At 41.1% G+C, this 21,371-nt stretch overlaps 1 protein-coding gene across 10 annotated transcripts in view; it reads left to right on the top strand.

Annotated features, from left to right (window-relative positions):
* Positions 1-21,371, top strand: part of Ryr3 (ryanodine receptor 3) — a 494,693-nt gene that overhangs the window by 197,369 nt on the left and 275,953 nt on the right. For all 10 annotated transcript variants that reach the window (XM_074065580.1, XM_074065577.1, XM_074065585.1 and 7 more), the window contains exons 4-9: positions 2,974-3,048; positions 5,199-5,277; positions 10,677-10,789; positions 11,668-11,767; positions 14,788-14,881; positions 19,054-19,128. In XM_074065580.1, coding sequence (XP_073921681.1) covers positions 2,974-3,048; positions 5,199-5,277; positions 10,677-10,789; positions 11,668-11,767; positions 14,788-14,881; positions 19,054-19,128 — 536 coding nt within the window. The remainder of the gene's footprint in view (positions 1-2,973; positions 3,049-5,198; positions 5,278-10,676; positions 10,790-11,667; positions 11,768-14,787; positions 14,882-19,053; positions 19,129-21,371) is intronic.

Here is a 21,371-nt window from a genome sequence, read left to right as displayed (position 1 = left end):
TCTGGTTATTTTGGAGATGGGAGGGGGGGGGTCTTGTGAACTGTTTGCCCAGGCTGGCCTCAAACCTCAATCCTCCTGATCTCAACCTCCCAAGTAGCTAGGATTGCAGGCATGAGCCACCAGTACCTGGCTTGTAACATGGTATTTTTTAAGTTTATTTTATTGGAGATTATTAAATTATACATAGTCAGGGATTTCATCATGACATTTCCATATGTGTCTCTTACTCTTTCTTATCCCCCTCTTCCCTCCCCTTTTTCCTTCTGCCTCCAAGTGGTGCCCCTTTAACATGATTTTTATACAAGTCTTATCTCTCCTACAAAACAATGGGAAAGCAGAACATGTAGCATATGGCTACTGGCCTGTCTTTGTTAAGTCCTGACTGCACTTGGCACCTGCATGACTTTGAGCATCAGTGTGTATAGCTGTAAAATGGGATTAAGTGACATAGTCATCTTGCCCTACTATCTGAGAAGATAAAATGAAGTAGTTCACACACACTGCTCGGCATAGATCTGAGCACATCAAGTCCCAGCTGTGTAGCCAGCTTAGGAAGAACCTCCCATCCTCTTCCTCTAGTGCCTACCCACTCAATCTACGCACGGTTAGATGAGCTCAGCATCTGGCATGAACCCCATGTACATATCCCCCTCCCACCACATCAACTGTAATACATGAGGCAAGACACCCTTTTCAAGTGTCAGATTCCTCACCTAGAAGATGGATGAAGTCTTCACTTTCCTGAGAAGGGGTTCTGAGGATGGGCCCTGATGGCATGTGAGTGCCTGGTAGGCAGCACGGGTTCCATGGTGTTAACCTTCATGATGATGATTGCATAGGCTCTGCAGGAAAATGTCCTCTGCCATCCTAGCACTGAGCCTGCTTCTTGCCTTACAGCGGTGACTCTCAAATGTGACCTCTGGGCCAGCAGCATGAGGCTCACCAGGAACGTGTTAGAAATGCAGGTTCTCTCAGCACCCAGATCCAGGATTACCGAAGCAGACACTCTGTGGTAGGGACTGGAGATTCTGATGTCCACCAACAGCTAAGAGCTAGCGCCTTAAAGGACAAGCATTTGGAATGTGAAGGCTCCTGGGTTCTGCACAGTGACATCCTATTCAGTCCCAGAGGGGCACTGAGATCCCTCATCTTTTCTGGGGTCTCTGTAACGAGGGACACAAGGGCCCAAAAATGCTTGTAGAAGTGCAGAGAAGAAGAGGGGCCGAGTTTCTCAGTGCCTGTTTGGGGTCACTAGCTCCTGACCTCTTAGGATTCCAGAACTGATATGAACCCTGGAGAAAGGTGTGGCCCCAGTTGACAGCAGGAAATACAATTGAGTTGTTCATTTAGGATGATGCAGCCACAACATAAGCCATCAGGAACCACCACTCAGCTTGTAAGGACACAAGTGTGTAGGGGCAATTTCAGTTAGACTGACAAGATGTGGAATTATTTAGTGTACCTAACTTTAATGTGAGGTGTTGACACATTTGTAAATACAGAAACTGAAGTTGATGCAAACCATTTAAGAAATCTGGAATTCTTGTGAAGAGTACTGCAATTCCTACATGGTATCAAGTTCTGGAGAACCTTAAATATCTGTATAGCTGTAGGAAAAAGCACAGCCACATTCATATTTAGCTGCCAGCTTTTAAAACATACCACATTTCTTTTTTTCTCTCTTTAGGCTTATTGTATGATATGAAAAACAGTCTGTTTGACAGAGTGATTCTGTTAATCAAAATAGAGTTGAAATAGAATTAGTCATGGCAGACCTCTGCCTCTCTCCCCTCCACCTGATTCTCCTCTTCTGTGTTGCTCATTGCTATGACTGGAAGAGAGACACCAGGGAGAACAAAACTTAAAGAGCCCTGGGGAGTCTACAGCTCTGAACAAAATGGTCTACATAAAAAATGCCCTTGACTTCATAGAAGGAAAATGTTGAGATTTCTCTTGGCAATGAACTGTTATCTCAGACTCTGGACTCTCTTTTTGTGTGTGCTGGGGGAGGGCATTGCCTATGCTCAGTCACATCCTAAAAGAGTTGTGTCATCAAAACATGACTGGGGACAGGTCAGCATGATGACAAGACTCTCAGGGGAGAAGGTGCAAATGTTAATGCCAAAAATGTTGGAAGTATTTGTAGGTTTCATCTCTCCATGTACCTGGGATAAGTTATACTTTTGCTTTGCATTATTCAGTCATTAGTCAATTTTGCATAGCAAGGGGGAATCCAATTAGGGCCCCACATTGGGCCACCTCTTCCTCTCAGGCCACCTTCTCCACTATCTGGGCAGCCACTGAGCAAGTGGCCCAAGTGGATCTGCTGGAGAGGCAGAGAAGACACCAAGGTGGTCTCCCCTGAGGTCTCTTTCTGCATGATTTCAGAGATCTCCCTGGTTTGTGAGATCTGTACAAAAAGGACCCCTCTGAGTTGAGTGGGCCAAGGGCACAGTGCTGGGAGGGGGAAAAGACTGCAAGATGCAGAATGTTAGTGTATGCCTGCCCCCTAAGCTGCCCTGGTCCCTAGGCTGCAGTTACATTATGTTTGTTTCTCTCTCTCTTTCTCTCTCTCTCTCTCTCTCTCTCTCTCTCTCTCTCTCTCTCTCTCTCTCTCTCTCTCTTTCTCTCTGTCTCTCTCTCAACGCTGCTGAGAAGTTTCAAAAGAAGGTAAGCAGTTCCTCCATTGTTTACATGCTTCTCTGGTAGAACAACTCTGGGGTGCTGCTGGTTCTGGGAAGGAGCCATGTCTGCTGAGAGGTGTGGTCCTCACACCCTCTCCACAGGGTATTGCATGGTCATAGTCTTGAGTCTCTGTCCACCCATCAGCCAGACACTGGCTTTTGAGATGAATTCCTTGGGAGCTTTGCATTGAGTGTTTTTCTTGGAGTCTGCTCCCGGAATTTTTGTGCTGCTTAGCTGTCAGAAGCCACACCTGGCACGTGCTGATATTTATCTCCCTTCTTCCCACAGGCAGCACAAGGGGGTGGCCACCGGACCCTGCTGTATGGCCATGCAATTCTTCTGCAGCACTCATTCAGTGGGATGGTAAGCGATCCAGACATCTGCCTTCACCACTGGAGAGGAGAAGATGGGGCAGTTCAGGAAGCCATTTAACATGAGAAGCCATTCAGAACATAGATAATTGCAGTACGCTGTTGTCTTAGCACTGCCTCCATGTTTGCTTAAGGCTGCTACATACCACTTCATGATGAAAAGAGCCATCTTTTGTTTACTTTGCTAAGCCAACCCCACAAAGTACAGGGCTTGAATATACTAGATGCTCAATGAGTTATTGTCAGATTCATGATAGATCAAACAAACCGTGGAGGGGAACCAACATAGAAGAAAACCAATCAAATGGGATTTTTGTGACATTTTTCCTCTTTTGCCCAGCTCAAAGAAATGCAGTGATGTCCAGGGCATTCAGTCCTGGGAGAATTTGAAGGTATTATATTAATCCAGAGTCAAGGGATGAGGCAATCACAGAAAGCTGATTGGGCTACAGTTAATCAGGGATTTAGAACCAGAATGACTGGAATGGAGATAACTCAATGTAACCTGAAAAAAAATGCAGACTTTTAATAAGTATGATAGTAAAATACAGGTAAAAAAGATCTTTTGCAGGGAACATTGAGAAGAATATTATGATCTCAATCAAGTATGCATGCCAACTCCAATAACATTTGCTCTCCATCCCTAAGTATGTTATTCTCACTTGCTGTCAGCCTGAGGAAGATCTGTCTTCTTTAACCTTATGGGAAACTGAAACACTAACTTGAGACCTTATTTTCACACATTTACACCTGCAGCATGCAGGGTTCTTCCCCAAAGCTTGAACTGTCACATTGTCATATTGGAATTAGCAGCTAGTTCTTAAATAATTTATTTACTGCAGTATTTTTCCTGAGCACTAGTAGGAAGTTGACCTTTCAGCCTGCTTGTTTGTCTGTTTTAGTGCTTTGTGGCAAAAACATAAAAATGGCCAAGTGTATCTGAGCAGGCTATGGGAACAGGTTGTGTGGGAAATGTGTGCCCTGACATACTCTGGAACTGAGAGGCAATTGTCTATCTTTAGAGTCTGTTGCTTGTCCGTAGGGCAAACAAAACCTTAACACTTCTTTTTCTACCTAAATAGAACAAACAAAACTTCCAACAGCATGCATCTCCTGACTTTGAAAACTCAGGCTGACATCCTGGTAGAGCTATGAGGGGCTTACATTACTCACGGTTAAATTTAGTCCTCTTTAAAGTCTGGTTCACAGTTATCATAAACTCTGCGCTGGTTGGTTCCTTTTTACAGAAACTCTGGGAAAGCCTATGAAATATGGTTCTGTGCATTGCAACAGTTTCCCTCTCCTTTTTGTAGAGAGCTAGACATTGGGCTCAGAAAGCCCATCCCCAGTGCTCACTGGCCTCCCACTCTGACTCCAAGGGGTACTATGTGCCATCCACATAGGAGGCAGGGAAAGCCCCTAGTTTCCTTACTTTATCAAGCTGCTTTAAAAATCATTTTTAATATTTCACCCACACATATGTCTTTATGATCATTTAAAAAATAAATGTTATTTTGAGCAGTTTTAAACCTCACAGGAAACATGGGAAACAGAAAATAAATAGGGGAATCGTATATGATTCTCCACCTCTCCCCAACAACCCACTATCCAAACACAAACTTCTGTTACCACTTTTGTATGGCATGTAACTGCTAGGCATGTAAACTTTGTGTACATGTTAATTCTACAGATGTGCTATTTTATATACGACTTGTTAGCTCAAAGTTCCATACTGTTGCATATTTGTGAGGATTACTCTTAATGATATAATATCCCATAAAAGGGAAGTACCAAAGTTTACCTAGTCTTTCCATTATTGTTGGTCTTTTACGTTCTGTTTATATTGTTCCCAATTTAAAAGTCTCTCAGTACTTTTGAACTAAAGCACTTTAATATTTCCAATTCATTTCTATAACATGTAGCCCTACAAATTAAATCACTAGATCATCAGCTAAGACTACCTTTGAAGTTTTCAATACATAAAAAATATTTTTCAAATGTACCAGTTAACTGTCCAATGAACAAGGTAAGTGACTCCACTCCACAGTAGCTCATTGTTGAAACTGGTGGGGCGCTAACAATAGTGGACTGCCAGATCCCTAGAGGAATGTGGTGTCACTAGCTTCTTCTCTTGTTTCACAGTATCTAACATGCTTGACCACATCGAGATCCCAGACAGATAAGCTTGCCTTTGACGTAGGTCTACAGGAACATGCCACAGGTAAGTAACACTCCTGCCCACTGAGGTCTTATGCTAAGAGCTTTTGAGAAGGGCACTGAATGTTACTCTTTTAGGATTCCAGACCAGCCAGGTCAGGAAATAGGACTGATAAAATTTTGGAGAATGAACTAAAGAAAGAATGTGTGAAATGTATGGAAACTAAGAGTAAGAGGAGCATGGCACTTTCCTCTCAGTTACTAGAGTCTCAAACACTGGGTTTTTTTTAGGGTCTGGTACTAAAAGTCCTGATAAGAACCAACAATAATAAGTAACTGCTAAGAAGAAAGTAAAGGCAGCATAATGGGAGCTGAGTAGTGAAGGATAGTGTCTACATTAAAGGAACAATCCTGTTTCATTCTCAGTAAGCAAACTATTTCTAAAGCAGTTTCCCAAATGTCAGCCAGTGCTGGAAGTGTGGCTCAAGTGACAGAGCACTTGCCTAGCATGTGTGAGGTCTTGGGTTCAATCCCCAGTACGAAACAAACAAACAAAATACCCCATCCAATGTCAGTAAATGATATCCACCATCGTCATTTTTGCCATTCCAGAGTATCACCTTTAAAATCACTTGTTTTTCTTTAAATTTACGTACTTTTGTATTTAAAATGTTACAGATAAAACTTCTCTGTCATTCCCATAAGTAGAGAATTGGTATGACTTACTGTAAAGGAAATATAAGGAAAATAAATTGAAAAATAATTGAAAAGATGCTGGTAGGTATTGGAAAAACATTATTTATACTAGTTCTAAACTTAAAAGTTTCTCTGATAGAATTACATTAGAAGAGTTGCAGTTTTTTCTCTTAAAGTTCTCACTATATGAATCAATGTGAGCTGTCTTCTACTACCAACTATCATATACTTTGAGAACCATTAACTATAGTCAAAAATAGTTAATATCGTTAAAAGGGTTGTGCCAAGAAAGGTGGTGACCATGGTGGTGTAGAGTCTCACTAGAAACCAGAAAGGGAGAACAGAGGAATAAAAGAACTATCTACAAACATCCAGGAAGTTATAGCATCAAAGAAGGTCCTAACTTCCTGTGGGGTGTTCCAAAGACCAACAGAGCAATGGGTAAAACTTAGTAATAGCTGCAGTTAACCAGAAGAGGAACAACTGGCCTGGGGATGAAGCATCCCCATGACTGGAAATAGTTGTGGACCATCTGACCATCAAGGGCGTTAGATCTGGATTTTCACTGTATAGAGGGAAAGCTATTACCAATCAGGATTCTTGGTGCTGAACAATAGAAACTGATTCTGATTAGCTCAAGCAAAGTAAGAATTTACTGAAAGGATATTGGGTCAAATCTGCAGCAAAGCTGGAGTCCCAGGTTGGAAATTGGGCAGGCCAGGAGGAAAAAAAGACCAGGGAAACAAAAATAACCAAGGACATACTGCAAGAATGTCTAACTAAAATATGTTCCTGATATCATGGCATTTCCCCCAAATAGGATGAGGGTTCTTATGCTGGGTCACCAAAGAAAGACAAAGGTCTATGTTGTTATTCTAAGGGTAAGTATGTGTATAAATTAAGGATCCAAATTGTCTGATTTTATAGGTGATCAAGAAAATAATCTGGGGTCTAGACCATGTATGTGCACCTGCTGCTTCTGTCTGCCCAGTAGTATCTTAGGAGTCCCCGAAGGAGAATCGCTTTCTCTCTGCTCTTCTTACTTATGTGCAAAGCAAAAAGTGACCCTGCCTCCACCATTATGAGCTTTTTTCCCTAAAATAAGATTACATGCAAATTTGATTTTCAGTTTCTTTGTTTTCAACTAAGGTGTCTTTCTTAAAATGTAATTTCCTCTAAAATGTTGTCAACCTTTGCTGAAATTACAAAATGAGTGATGTGCCATGCTGTGAGAATGTCTGCCTTTATATAGAAACCAGCTGCCAATCTTGGAAAAGTCATATGTGGTCATTTTATTTGTATCACTAAAAATGACTTTATACTTTCTGAAAGTTGGGAAGAAATTGAGAAATACCACTTTCCACTCAATGTTCAGGAAATATGTTTTAGTTAACTATTTGAGCCACCAAGAAAAATGGAGGGAAAATACCAGAGAATATTACTCTTTTCAGCACTTTTTTTCTGAGTTCATGAAGTCAAACATAGTGCAAACTATGCCAGCAGACCAGGCAAAAAAAAAAAGCTGGGTCTTGATTAAAACTAGAACCTGAGATCATTCACCTTAATTTCACCTCCCATACCCCAACTCTTCTTGTCTTCTTCTTGAATAAGACTGGCTTGATGAGAGTGTGGAGACAAGAGTGCAGACAAGTCAGGGAATGATCCTCGTTCCCTGAGCTGAGTCTCCTCTCTGAGGAGGAGGTTCACAGGGAGCCAGCAGGACAGGATCTCCTTTCCTGACTAGGTAACTCTGTAAACACACTTTTAGCCCAGAAACTTCCTCAAAGTTGTAAATAAGCAGAATGTTCATGGGTTGAATGTCAAGGAGAAAATTTGGGGAGAGCTTCTTCAACAATTCCAGGATTTCCCCCTATATACCGAATAATAAATTCTTAGACTTAACAGAATGGATGATTACTTTACCCTTGATTTTGTTTACTTAATTCTTTCCATGTTCCTTTTAAAGAATTTTTTATTATTTTGATTTTAGAATTTAGATATAGCTTTAGAATTTAGACTTAAGAAGAAAGAAATGTAAAACAAAAAATAAAATTCCTACGTACACACATTCTAAAAGCATGGTCTGCATTTTAAGGCCAGTGACTGGTCTACCCTATTGATTCAGGGAATGTCTCCATTCCTGGGTCCAGAGCACAGGAGATGGCAGGGGGAAAAACATTCTTCATGCTGGCTCACAGAGTTTATAAAGGATGTATGGATCATTTTTCCCCTTTAGATGTAGAGGTCAGCCTCTTGTCATACAATTTTAAATTTAATCAAAGTAATAACACGTAGTTTAAAGAGATCATTTGCGCTCTGAAGTTTTTAAAAGCGGCAGCCCCACTGGTTCCTGCTCTGGACTCTTCCGGGCAGCTACTTTCAGCTCTTCAAGTGTGCCTTTGTTAACACATCTATACCACTGTTTTGTTTTTCTTTCCAGATTGGGTATTATCTATTGATGTCCTGATAAAAATTTAGTCTTGTCTTTTCTCCCTACCCTCCCAGTATATTTACATCTATATTTATGTAACCACCAAATCAGTGATGACCTTTTATATTTATTAGTATAACTACAACTTTCAACTGCAAATAAGCCACATAATATACTGTAGGTCAAGTTTATTGTGTTGCTTTTGGGTTTTCCAGTAGTTATTAATTTCCTTTTTTGATGAGTTTTCTTTGACCCAATCATTCATTCGTTTCCAAAGTTTCCTGTAGAACTAAATATGTCTCCTGGTCAGATTCAGTCACGTCATCTCTTCTGTTGGTTTTGTTGTCTTAGAAATATCTGCCATCATTCAAGGAGTTCCCTTTGCCTCTTTGCTAGACTCCACGTTTCCTGGATTTCATAATTTTTTTTTCCCTTATTGGTTTACTACTTCATTTTGGTGAGGCACACTACCCTGTAGTTTTCAAAAAGAAAAACTGCATATAGAAAGTAAACTGTTGTCTGAAAGTTTCTTAATTGTAACTGCACAAGTAAGTCATAGTGTAGTTTAATTCAGCATTGAAAATACATTTTTTTTCTTGGCTTCCTGAGGCTTTCTTTCAGCTTATGGTCTGGCTGTTGAGAAAGAAGTCTACATTCTGATTCCCGATATTTCCTGTGTGACCTGTTTTTCTTTTCTGAAGGCTACTAAGATCTTTTTCATGATTTTTACAATCCCACAATGTGTCTTGGCGTGAATCTGTTCAAAAAGTCTCCCAAAGATGCATCTTGGTATGGGTCTCTGCCCTTCACTGCGTTGGGGGCTTTCAATTTAAAAATGCTTGCTTGTCAAGGGTTGGTGGCATGGCTCAAGTGGTAGAGCACCTGACTAGCAAGTGTGAGGCCCTGAGGTCAAACCCCAGTACCACTAAAGGGAAAAAAAAAACAATGTTTACCTTTCAGTGCTGGGAAAGTTGTAATACCTACTTTTTTTTATTAACTCCCTGTTCTTACTTTCTGAGATTCCTCCGGGTTGGTTTTCTACTTCTCTTTTTGCTCCTATTTCCAATCTGCTTTTCTATGTTCTTTCTGGGAGAAAGTTTCAACTTTAGCATGCAGTCATCGTTTCCTCTTTTTTTCAAGATCAAACAGTATTTTTCTTTTTCTCTGAAGGTGGGCTTCATGGATGCTTTCATGCTGTTTCATGAATGTAACTTTTTCTCTTATCTAAAATTAATTCTTGTAAGATTTTCTAAAGTCCTTTTGTTCGCCATCCCTCCAATCCCCCCTTTTGTGATTTGGATTTTTGGCAATCGTGGTCTTTGTTCATGCTTGGGTCAAGGCACTAACAGCTGACTGTCAGAGACCTGGGTACTCTTTTACCTGGGGTAGTTTGGCTTCCCTAAAAAGCCATCCTCAAGTTCGGGGAGTAGGGATGGCAAGGCTTTGAAACTGGCCTTCTAGAAGCTGAGGGGTGAGACAGAAGGCAAAAGGCTGGGCTGTCACTAATCACGTGTAAACTTTAGCTCTGTTTTCAGGGAAACTCTACTTCCTTGCTCTACAGTGCCCAGTCTTTCCAAGCCCAGGTCCCTGGTGGTATTGGATTCCATTGATTGAATTCTGCTGTACCTTAGAGGAGGAAAAGTCCTCTGTGGGTTAAGGAAGGGATCTGGGGTTAGAATGTCCTTTAAAGGTTGCAGCTGCCCTCCTGTGTTCAACCCATCTTCTGCTGCCTTCCCAAGTAACTTTACCTCCAGTTCCAGAGATGGGCCTTTAAATTGGTGGCTGCTTCTCCATTTCTTATTTAGACACTTGAGGTTTGGCTTTCTCTTGGCAAAAAGGATGTATCTTCTTTCTTTTTTCCAAAATGTCAGTTTCTCTTCCTTGCTATAAGTTTCTCAGATATCTGTTATCTTAATCCTTGTAGGTTTGGACCTTCAAAAAAACCTTTACTGTTGTTTTAATAGTATTTCATGGAGGGTGGAGAGCAAAAGATAAAGTGTTTTAGTATTCAGTAGACCAGTGAAATCAATCAAAACAAAGAATTGAAAGGGACTGTGGCTATTTTCTATATGCCTTAAAAATACTCAAAGGCTTCTATGCTTTCTAGCCTCTGGTACTCTTTCCCCAACCCTGTCTGTCTTCCTTTCATTAAAAATGAAAATAATAGGTGTAGTCAGGAGATGTATGAGGCTGACTAGAACAATTATAAGTATATAGAAATTGGAGTCTGTAGTGTATGTGTAAATGTGTGAGTATGTTTGAAGGTTTAGCATCAGGAGGAAGAAGTATGAGGGGCAGTTAGGACATAGTGACTAACTCTAGGAGCCTTCATGTAGGAGAAGCCTGTTGGTGGACCATACATCCTGCTTCCAAACAGAGGTCTGAGGGAGAGAAGGTTCGGATTGGTGATGACCTAATCCTCGTCAGTGTGTCTTCTGAAAGATACCTTGTAAGTACCTCCTAATGCAAGTGTCTTTTATTTTCATAATTTTTCCTTTAGGAAAAGGTAGCCAAGGGGAACTGAGGTACAACAGTGTGGGCAGGATAAAATGCCTTTACGGAGTATGTTTGAGAGATGGTTGAATCCTCTCCCTTGCATGGAATTTAACTGTTACCCTGTTGAGTTAGAGTGCCGTATCCAGCAGATACGGCACTAAATGCCCCAGGAACTATTACATTAGCTCACATCACTGTGAATTTATCACAGTTTGGCTCTTGTCCAGTGGAGAACAAACCAGAAAAAAAATGGAGTACAGGAAAATAAGGGTTTGTTGGAAAAAGAAGGAAAATTTAAAGTGTGTTAGTGCCTGGGATATTGCAAAGGTTGGAAGATACAGGTGAGATTTTACTGCTGGGCATGGACCCAGGCAAGTGCCACTGACACCAGTCCTGTGGCTGAGGGTGGGGTGCCTGAAGAGAAATGTCAAAGGCAAGTGTTGAAGCTTCCTAACAGTTCCTCATAGAGCCAACCCTGTTAGTGGACTTTACTTTGTCCAAATACAGGAGTTGTGTTTCCCATCTGTTAGTTTTTTTTACTCTACAAAGAATGTATATTTTTTCATTTGGTGTTGAATCAGGAGTCCAGCTGAGGGGAATGAAGTCAGTACTTGTCTGCCACCTCTGTCACTGTATTCTTCCTTTTCCCAGAATAAGGTGTCCCACTTTGAAGCTGCTTGTAGATTGGGAGGAGAAAGCTCCCACAGACTGTGCAGAAAGAGCCAGACAACAGAAAGGCTGCTTAGTTTAATCCTTGAAATTGCAGGTGAGCTGCTCAGTCAGGACTGGACTGGTGACTTAAAGCATCTTTCATTTCTGTTTCTGCTGCAGCATCTGTCCATATCCAATGGCAACATCCAGGTGGACGCCTCCTTCATGCAAACTCTGTGGAATGTGCATCCTACATGCTCAGGAAGTAGCGTCGAGGAAGGTGTGCTGCTGCTTTTATGCATTCAGGCCTGAGCCTGCCAGTCTCTCTTGTGCAGTGTACATTGATATTGTCTGCTATTTTGCAGTTCCCACCTCAATGTCTTGGTGCATAGGTAGCATGATTTTAATTCATCATGGTTTCCATTCTGAGGTCAGTATGAGTTATTTTCTGCACTGATCCATGAGCATCCCTGGTCTTATTTTTTAATCCTTTGGAACACACAATTAGTTTATCACAAGATGCAGGACTTGAATAAGCACCTTAGTCTCTGACAGAGTTTTCATTTTTATTTAGCAGTGATAGTTACAAGTATACAGACCCCAGCAACTTCTGTCTTAGAAGGGGGAAATTCACCAAGGAGGTGTCATGGTTTCTGTCTCTCTCTGTGACTCTCTCCATCCAAGGGAAGAACTTTCTTTATAAGCAAAGTGGCCATTTGTTTTATTTATCTTTATGGAAGACCATTTAAAAATCATATGCAAAAGCTTCTCAGTATTTTATTTTCTTTCCTTGGAAGTAAGGTCATCCAACTTTGTTCTCATATCCTATTTCTTGGAGCCAAGAGAAGTCAAAGCGCATTATGTAATAAACATTGGCCTTCCTCTCATATAGGTAACATCACAGCTGAGCAGAATAATAAAATGTCAGTGACCTGTGGGTTACTGCATTCCATTCAAGTACTTTACAGCAAGATCAGAATTTTTTAAAAATAGTCATATCACAGGCTTTGACCCTATTTTTCTTCCTGAGCCTCATAGTTTCAAACTGGGAGTGCCCTTCTGTGCTGTGATGTTTGGAAACAGGGAAAATGAGAGTTGTCGAGGTGACACCCAGCTTCAGAAGGCATCAGAGCCAAAGTGAACGCCTGGGGAATGACAGACTCTTAACTCTTTTTGGCAACATGCAGAACATTTTGAAACAACAGATCTGTTTAGCTCCTTCCTTGAGGCCAAGGCTGACCCACCACTCTATTCTCAGCCTTTCCCTTTCTGTCAGGAATCAAGAAGTCTGGATTTAGACTTTTTCCCTAGAGAGCTTTGATTTGATCTCCATTGGTAACATTTTCATTTTCACTATAGGAGTAGAATTATCTCTCAGTCCCCACACAGGCTTGTAGAGATTAAGGAATGTTTGCAAATCATGTCAAAAAGGTCCTCATAGAAGTATCCAGTGCCCTTGTGATGATTGAGCTGGGACTGCTCAGCCCTGGAGCCATCTGGCTCTGTGAAAAATGTCCATTCAGCCTCTGCTAGAGAGAAACCTGTTTCAGCCATCAGGAACATTAGCGGCCTCACCATGCTACTGCTTTCCTGATGGTGGCCCCATGTGCTTCAACTAAGGACAGCTGTAATGGCAGTTTTCTCCTGTGACTGAAGTATTGATTGAAGAAGCCCATGGACTATTGATGAAGGATTCCAAATGAGGCCTGGCCTCACCATCAAGAGATGATGAAGAGTTTACCCATAAGCTTGATCACTGAGGTTTTCATTTTCTAAGTAAATTGTCAACTAAGAACTTCCCTACAGTCTATCATGAATTATTTTTAATGCAAAAATATATTGCTGGAAATGTTAATGTAAGATATTGCAAAATTGGAAAAAGACTTCTGAATATTTAAGAGAAGCTTGAGAAAATGTCTCCTTGCCCTGGGTAGTAAAAAAACAAGGAACATCAGACTGTCACTGCATGAAATGCATTGGAAATGTACTTTTTCCTCTGCCATGATGTCTCATTCTTACTGTTTTAATACAGCACCTAAAATATTTTAAGACAGTCCCCCAAGTGATCTAATTATGTGATTTTTTTTAAAAAATTCTAATACAGATAGTGAGCATATTAAGTCCATATGTCTCCCAAGAACACAGTAGCCTGGCAAATTTAATTCAGAGGAATAACAAATCCATTTCTTTGTGCAAAGCAGGCTCAGGCTAGGGCTCCCTCCTGCTACTGTTCTTTGAGTTAATGGCCACCATGCCCTTCTCAGTATTTCCGCTCAGCATCAGCGCTCTATGACTACTTAGGCTCCTTCACTCTGAAAGCTTGGGGCAGTGATTCTGCTTCCACCTTTGTGCTGCTGCAGGAAAGCCACCCAGACATGAGCTGAATGTGATAAACACACACACGTATCTGAAAACTATCTTCTCCCCAAGAGCACTTTGCTACCCTCCTTCCTAGCACCTTTCTCTTCTTCCTTTTTGTAATTGTGTATTGTGATCATTTATATAATGTATGTTGATCATATCCACCCCTTTGACTCTTACTCCACTCCCCACTTCTCTTGCAGTTTTAATGTGTGTGTTCTGTTTTCATATGTGCATTAATGCACTTTGATCACATCCACTAGTCACCCCTTCTTGCTCTCTCCCTTCCTCTGCTGGTTCTTCCTCCAAACAGTCCCCCTTTTACATTCATGTCCTTGCTTTTGTTTTATTTTGAACTTTAAGTTCTGGATTCCACATATGAGAGGAAACATGTGCTATTTGTTCTGGGTGTGGCTTATTTCTCTTAACAAAATGATTCTCCACTCCCTCCATCCATTCTCCTGAAAATGACATAATTTCATTCTTTGATTACCTTCTTTTCTTTCCTATGATTGTATTTTGAATTTGCCACAAAGAATATACAATAAGATTATGGGTCTTTATCAGGGGAATTTAGTGTTGGATATATTTATGTCCTAAGAAATTAAAAAATCCCTAACTTTTGAACACTAGCCACTTAATTTTCCTTCTATTTTTTGTTGTTGTTGTTGCTATCAATTGACACACTTTTTTCACCTTTCCTTTTGATGTTTGCCTTGCTCATCTCTAAAGCCCTATTTCACTTTTAGTGTTAGAATTGTTTTGACTTTCTTATCTTTTCTGCCTGAGGCCTGAATTCTTGGAATCTGTAATTTCCCAAGTGTATCTCTCTTGCTGTTTTCTGTAACTGGCTTAGGCCTGCATGAATTTACCCTTTTTAAACAAGGCATTCTCTTTAAGCTTCCCATCAGTTCATGGTAGCATATCATTCTCTTATAGGGTACCTACTTGGTGGACATGTAGTACGTCTTTTCCATGGCCACGATGAGTGTTTAACAGTTCCATCCACAGACCAAAATGATTCCCAACACAGGTAAGCCAGTGGCTTTCTCCTTCTAGCTGTCTCCAATTTCAGGTGACTCAAGCTAAAGACTGTGCATTTGCATTTGGGCATGGATGAATTCTGTAGGTGTGGCTCACATGACAGACCTTCCTCCAGTCATCAGTTCCAGTTTGTAAAATAGGAATGGCATGACCAGAGCTTTTGACTCTAGGAAGAGCTGTTTGAGCATATTCTTCTTCTTAGGGAAGCAGTTCTAGAATGCTTCCCAAGACATTCACTTTGTTTGGTTGTCCCTGAGTCTGAGGAGTTTCTGGTAGCATTAATTGTAGGCACCCATTTTTGGTGCTGAAAATCAGCATCTCATTCTAGTGAGGCTGTGGGTTTATGCTAATTATTCCCTAGGCCATCTCTATCTCACATTTCATGTATTTAGTAATTAAGGTGGAGTTTGTTCATTTAGGTTTGCTAACCAAACCAAAACATTAGTGTCCAACAGCAGCTGGATTTAGCAGGGGTGGTGCCAAGGGCAATGGTTAGAGATGCTATTGAGGTAACATCCACTACTTGATTTACTACTTGACCCCTTATGAATGCTTATCAAAAATTCAAACCTATGAGATGGAAGACATTAACCCAAGTTTTAAATTTATACTGAAGAGTCTCAGAGTATTCTTTATATCATCAAAGGAGCAGAGCATAAAATTCTTGGTCCTGTAACTATAGAAGTCTCACATATTAAAATTAAATCTTTGGCCCAAATTAGATTGAATTTGGAACAACAGTGAGTCTGCTCTGGTGACAGTGGTTTCTTTTCCTTTTATGCCAACTGCCTTTCATGTACTTTATTAGAGACATGGGCTCAGAAATCTTCACAATTTGGAGATTGCCTAGCCAAGGCTCCTGTGGAAGGTCATACCCTGACTACTGTCAGGTGGGAGTCTAGAAACCAGAGCTGTTGACTCTTCAACAGAGCTCATTGCTTATTTGGTGTACTGAAGGACCCCAGAAACAATGTGTTTAAATGCATTACTGTGCATCTTAGACACTGTCGACTGGCAGTGTCTTACAGTTCTGAGTCTATTCCTACTTGCTGCATCACCTGAATACCCATTCACAGGAACCAGCTATGACCTAGATCAGTGTCTTGGACACACAGAGCCCAGATCTATGTCAAGTGCCATCACTAATTCACTCCCAGCCACCTGGGCCAGTGATTAACACTTTTCTCTGAATAGAGAAGTTAGTAGGTTGACCTGATTTCCTTCAGAATTAGGGATTCCTACCCTAAATATTGTCATGTGGTCCTTTTCAGGTGCAAGATTTTTTCCTTTTTTATTTCAAACAGTGAGGCTATGCAATATCTTCCTCCACTACATCATGGGGGAAATTTGTGGACAACTAAAGAATTTAAGTCTTGTGACTGAATTTGGTAGCATTATCAACATCTAAGACAGGATACACTAAAACTTCATTAGTTCTTTCTTCCCATTCCTGTTCTACTTTCAACGTAGGAATTTGGAAAAAGTGCAGTACTCTGTCCTTGAAATTAGGACTACATTAGACACTATGCTGCAGGTGTTTAAAAAGAGAGATGGAGAGATGAGGTAAGTGGAGAGCAGTCCCCAGTGGGCTCACTGAGGCAGGCCTGCATGCCACCATTGAAATAAAAGTGGAGGTAGTCTTCCCTTGGCCTACCATAAATTCTAACTGGCACTTTGGAGAAAGAAATTCACCAATAAAAATGAGAGGAATTACTTATCACTTTGCTTTTTAAGGTCACATGAAGGGTTGATTTTGGTTAAGTAGGCAGCTATTGGGTACATTGGAACCTGGATTTTTGTATAAATTGGTATCTGAATCAAACCAGGGTGCCTTGGTATTATTCAACATGTTGATAAGGTGAGGGATAAGCTTCTTCTTTGCCTTCTGTTATGCGGGAAAATCTCAAAACTGGCCAGGGTTGTCAGGAGCAATGGAATCTGGGGGCAGGTGAGGGCTAGGAAGGAAATGGAAAACACTAAGAGATTCCAGCAGCTACTAAAGCATGCAGTGCTGCTGAGTCTCTACTGGGAATTGTTTTCATTCCCTCTAAGCCCAGAGAGTTGCCAGGCTGCATAGAGAAACTGTCCCAGAATGGAAACACTAGACCAGTAATCTCATGTTCAAAGCTCTGATTCTCAGCTCTGCCACTGGCATAAGTCATTCAATCTATTGAAGCTGAAGCTAAGACTGGCAGCCAAGCTTTCAAAACCAATGCAGCTCATCACCCACTCTGCTCCTCTCCTTGGAGTTGTTTTAAAGAACAAGTTGTCTGAACCCCAGTAACCTAAGCTTAAACAGATCAAGCTGCCAGAACCTCCCAGGTGGGAAGAATGAATGTACAAGTAACCTTCAGTCATCAGAGATGGAGAGTCCTCTCCTCTAATGCCAGCTCTAGTGCTGACTCATCTGTGACTAGGGTGCGTCACTTCATCTCCCCCTAGGGACTGTTCTATCTCTCGCTGAAGAAAGAGGAGCCCCAGTGAAAACCTCAGCAAACTTTTATGTGGAGAAGTCACTCTGGTATTTCTGCTCCAGTACTGGTACAGAGATGTCTGGGGTTTAGGCACTCTAAAATAATACGGGATTACGTTTGAAACACCTTCCAGAAGCAACCACTGATAATATACATCATTGTATTCTTGTGCCATTAATGTCTTTTCCTATGTGTGTTTATAGGTATCTATATTTAAACAAAATTTGGATAAATCTATAATGACAATCACTTAAAATGCATATTCATGAACACTCTTGTACACATTCTTTTTAAGAGCCACATTGGATATTTGCAATTGTTTAATAAGTACTCTTATCAGGTCCATTTCACAGATAAGAAAGCCAAAGCATAGACAGTTGAAGGGGCTTGCCCAAGGTCACACAGCTAACAGATCCAAATTCAAGTCTATGTGACTTCTAAGCCCATATTTTGAAACAATCATGCCATTTCACCAAGGGGGGGAAAGTACATCTTTTCTCTTGTTTTCTATTGAATACCGATTTTTTCTAAAATCTGTGTCAAAATTCCTTTGAGGACTTGAGTAACTCACTTACATAGACAAGAACTCTGGTAGAGGTAGGACTTTAAATTACTGAATTTAAATGCAACTAACTGATCAGTCTTGGTCAAAGGGCTGAAGACTCTCCTAGTGGCTAAGTTCAATATACCAGTTAATCTGGACACCCCTGTTCTCAAGACATGCTCTTAAAGTATGATAGTTCATTTAATTCACACAACTTGTGATCTAGATAGATTGTGATCTAAGTTGGCTCCCATTGCATACATTAAAAATTGAGACTTCCTAATCACTAGAAAAACACCAGATAAACCCAAGTCAAGAGACAGTTTGTAAAATACCCAACTAGTACTCCTCAAAACTGTCAATGTCATAAAAAAGGAAAACCTAAGAGGTTGTAACAGAGCAGAGGAAACAGAGGGACATGTCAACTACATGCATTAAGCTATCCTAGATTAGACCCTAGAACCAGTAAAAAAGTAAGGAAAATTTAGGGGAAATCTAAATACAGTCTCAAGTTTGGTTAGTAATGACATAGCCAGGTTGGATTCTCAGTTTTGACAAATACAACGTGGTGACACAGATAATGACATCAGGAGACACAGACCCATATGGAAGTTGTATGGCCTATCTTTGCAGTTGTTTTGTAATCTAAAATTATTCCAAAATAGAATTTTACTTATAAACATATTAAAAGGTAGTCCTTATGCAGGAAAGAAAGCAACAGTGCAATAATAGAGCATGAATATGACGGCAACTGGGCATTCCTTGTCCCAAGCGTCCTAGAACACCAGCAGTGACTTCACATCTACTGCACATGTGATTTAAAAATACAAATCCACTTATAACAAGCATTCTGTGTTGATGTCACCATGTGTGTTTGGGCTATTTTAACCCCTGATGTAGAAACAGGAACCTTCTTGCCCCTCTTTCATGGTTCCCCAGAGACCCATGAGTGCCCCTGATGTACATGTGTATGTATGGTGGGCAGTCCCCTCCCAGTCAACAGCTTTTTGAGACTGGGAGCTGTTCCCCTTGAGCCTTGCTGTAAGTTTGCCTGACTTGGGAAGAGCAGGATAAACAGCTGCTAGGAGCGTCCTCTGCAGGGAGCTGTCCTCGCCTGGTACTGATCTCTGACTCTGCATGCAGGAGGTTGTTCTATGAAGCTGGAGGAGCTGGGACTCGAGCCAGGTCTCTGTGGAGAGTGGAGCCTCTTCGGATAAGGTAACGGAGGTTGGAGGTTGGGGTAGTGTTCCCTCCAAGAGGGCCGGCTTTCCACTTAAGTCCATTCATTGAAATATTTGACTTGCTCCACATCACCTGGCAAACTCTCCAAACTTATAAAATTTCTGTGGTTGCTTTTTTAAGAGTAATATATGCACGTACACAAGCACACAAGCGATTTCCAGGCCCTGTTTTTGGCTCTGGGGCCAGGTGGCCCCTGCTTGTGCAAGCACTGCGTAATAAAAGGCAAGCTCAGCATGCCCTGAATGCTGTCAGACTTCTTTTTCCAATAGTTTTCTGAAACCAGTTCTCTGGAACCAGACACCCTTCTTCTCCTCTCAGTTGACAAGTTGGTTCCAGTGGAAAGTTACCTGAAAATGACAGGTAATCATAGTGGCACAAGTGAAAGAGATCAAAGCATCACTGGAAATGCAGCTGTGAAGAAAGTACATTTACCAGAACTTTTCAGAGTCCGTAGTGTGCCTGGCAGGGAGAACGGGAGGCCAACTTTCCAGCATGAACTTGAATGATGTGTCCACAGACTCTGACACCTGACAGGCCATCCAGTTGAGTGCAGGTCCTTTAATTTTCTGAGCAGTGGATAAATTGGGCTGGAGCTGACCTGCTGGAGACAGAGAGGAGGGTGAAGCATTGCCATTCAGTTCTCCTCCTCTGCCTTCTTCCCCAGTGCTTAGTTTAGTTTCCTGAACACATGTTCAAAGGAAAAGCCTCTCTTGTGTGTGGAGGGTGGGTGCCCCCAAGGGGTGTTTAAGAAAACCCACTGGAGACGAGAAGAGAAGAAAGTATTAAAACTTCTCTCCCCAGCACACACAGACATACAGACACACACAGACATACAGACACACACAGAGAAATGCATACATGGACATACAGACACACACAGACATACAGACACACACAGAGAAATGCATACATGGACATACAGACACACAGAGAGACAGGCACACACACAGACACATGCAGAGAAATGTACATAGAGACATATAGACACACAGACATAGAGACACACACAGAGACATACAGGCACACACACAGACACACACAGAGAAATGCACAAGCAGACATACAGACACACACAGAGACATACAGGCACACACACAAAGAAGTGCACACACAGACATACAGACACACACAGATATATAGACATGCGCAGACATACAGGGCACACACAGAGAAATGACACATATACATGGAGAGATACACACAGACACACAGGCATACACACAATGAGAAATACACACACAGACATACAGACACACACAGAAATGCACACAGACATACAGACACACACAGACATATAGGTACATATGCAGAGCATGCACATGCACACACAGACATACAGACTCACACACAGAGAGAAATGCACACAGAGACACAGACACACACAAAGCAGCTGGAGATTGCTGACTTAAAGAATAGTGGTTTGGGTATAATTGAAAAAAAATTGTATATATTAGTACTTTAAAAGAAATACTGGTTTTAAGGAGCCCACATTTATTAATTGCCTTGAAGCATCTGCATTCTCTTTCTAGACTTGTTAACAATTAAAAGGTAGTATATCCTTTTCTCAGCCTTGCTTCTTTCTTAATGAACTTTAAAAATACAAGAGAGGTATGTCTTGTTATGTTTGTCACTTTCCCCCAAGCCCTAAATATGAGGAATTTAAGCCTTTTATAAAACCATGTGACTTGGATTCACTGATGCTCCAAAGAGTTGGAAAAGCAGAGAGTGATTTTAAATCTTGACATGTGTATCTTATTCTGGCATCTTATTTCAACTTGAGATTCATTTCAAGTTACTGGTTATTCTGTGGATAATCTCTCCACTGAATAATTTCTAACACTTGCCAAAACTTTTTTGTTTGACTGTTTCTCTTGATGATAGGATTATAGTAGTAAAATGTTTGAATTTAGACAAGACATTTGGAAAGGTTTGCCTCCCCAGAAATAAGTTTTCTTGTTTCTGGAAAACCATTCTTTTTGTGGTTATTCGCATTAAGACATTTCAGGAGAGAGGAGGAAAACTGTAAACTTGGGATTTGTGGTCATAGTAAACTATTGCTTGCCTCAGGGCCATTTAAAGGTCTTTAAGAGAGGTACAAAGAGAGCACCAAGCCAAGTTGTAGGCAGAATTGAAATCCTAGGCCAAGCCAAGAGACTGATAACCGTTCCTTAACCTTGAGCCCAAGAGGGGCCATAAGTTTGCTGGTAGGTGTAAGAAGG

The sequence above is a fragment of the Castor canadensis genome, chromosome 2, assembly GCF_047511655.1.
Source record: "Castor canadensis chromosome 2, mCasCan1.hap1v2, whole genome shotgun sequence".
NCBI classification, from domain to species: Eukaryota; Metazoa; Chordata; class Mammalia; order Rodentia; family Castoridae; genus Castor; species Castor canadensis.
This window is presented reverse-complemented; position numbering and strand designations above follow the sequence as displayed.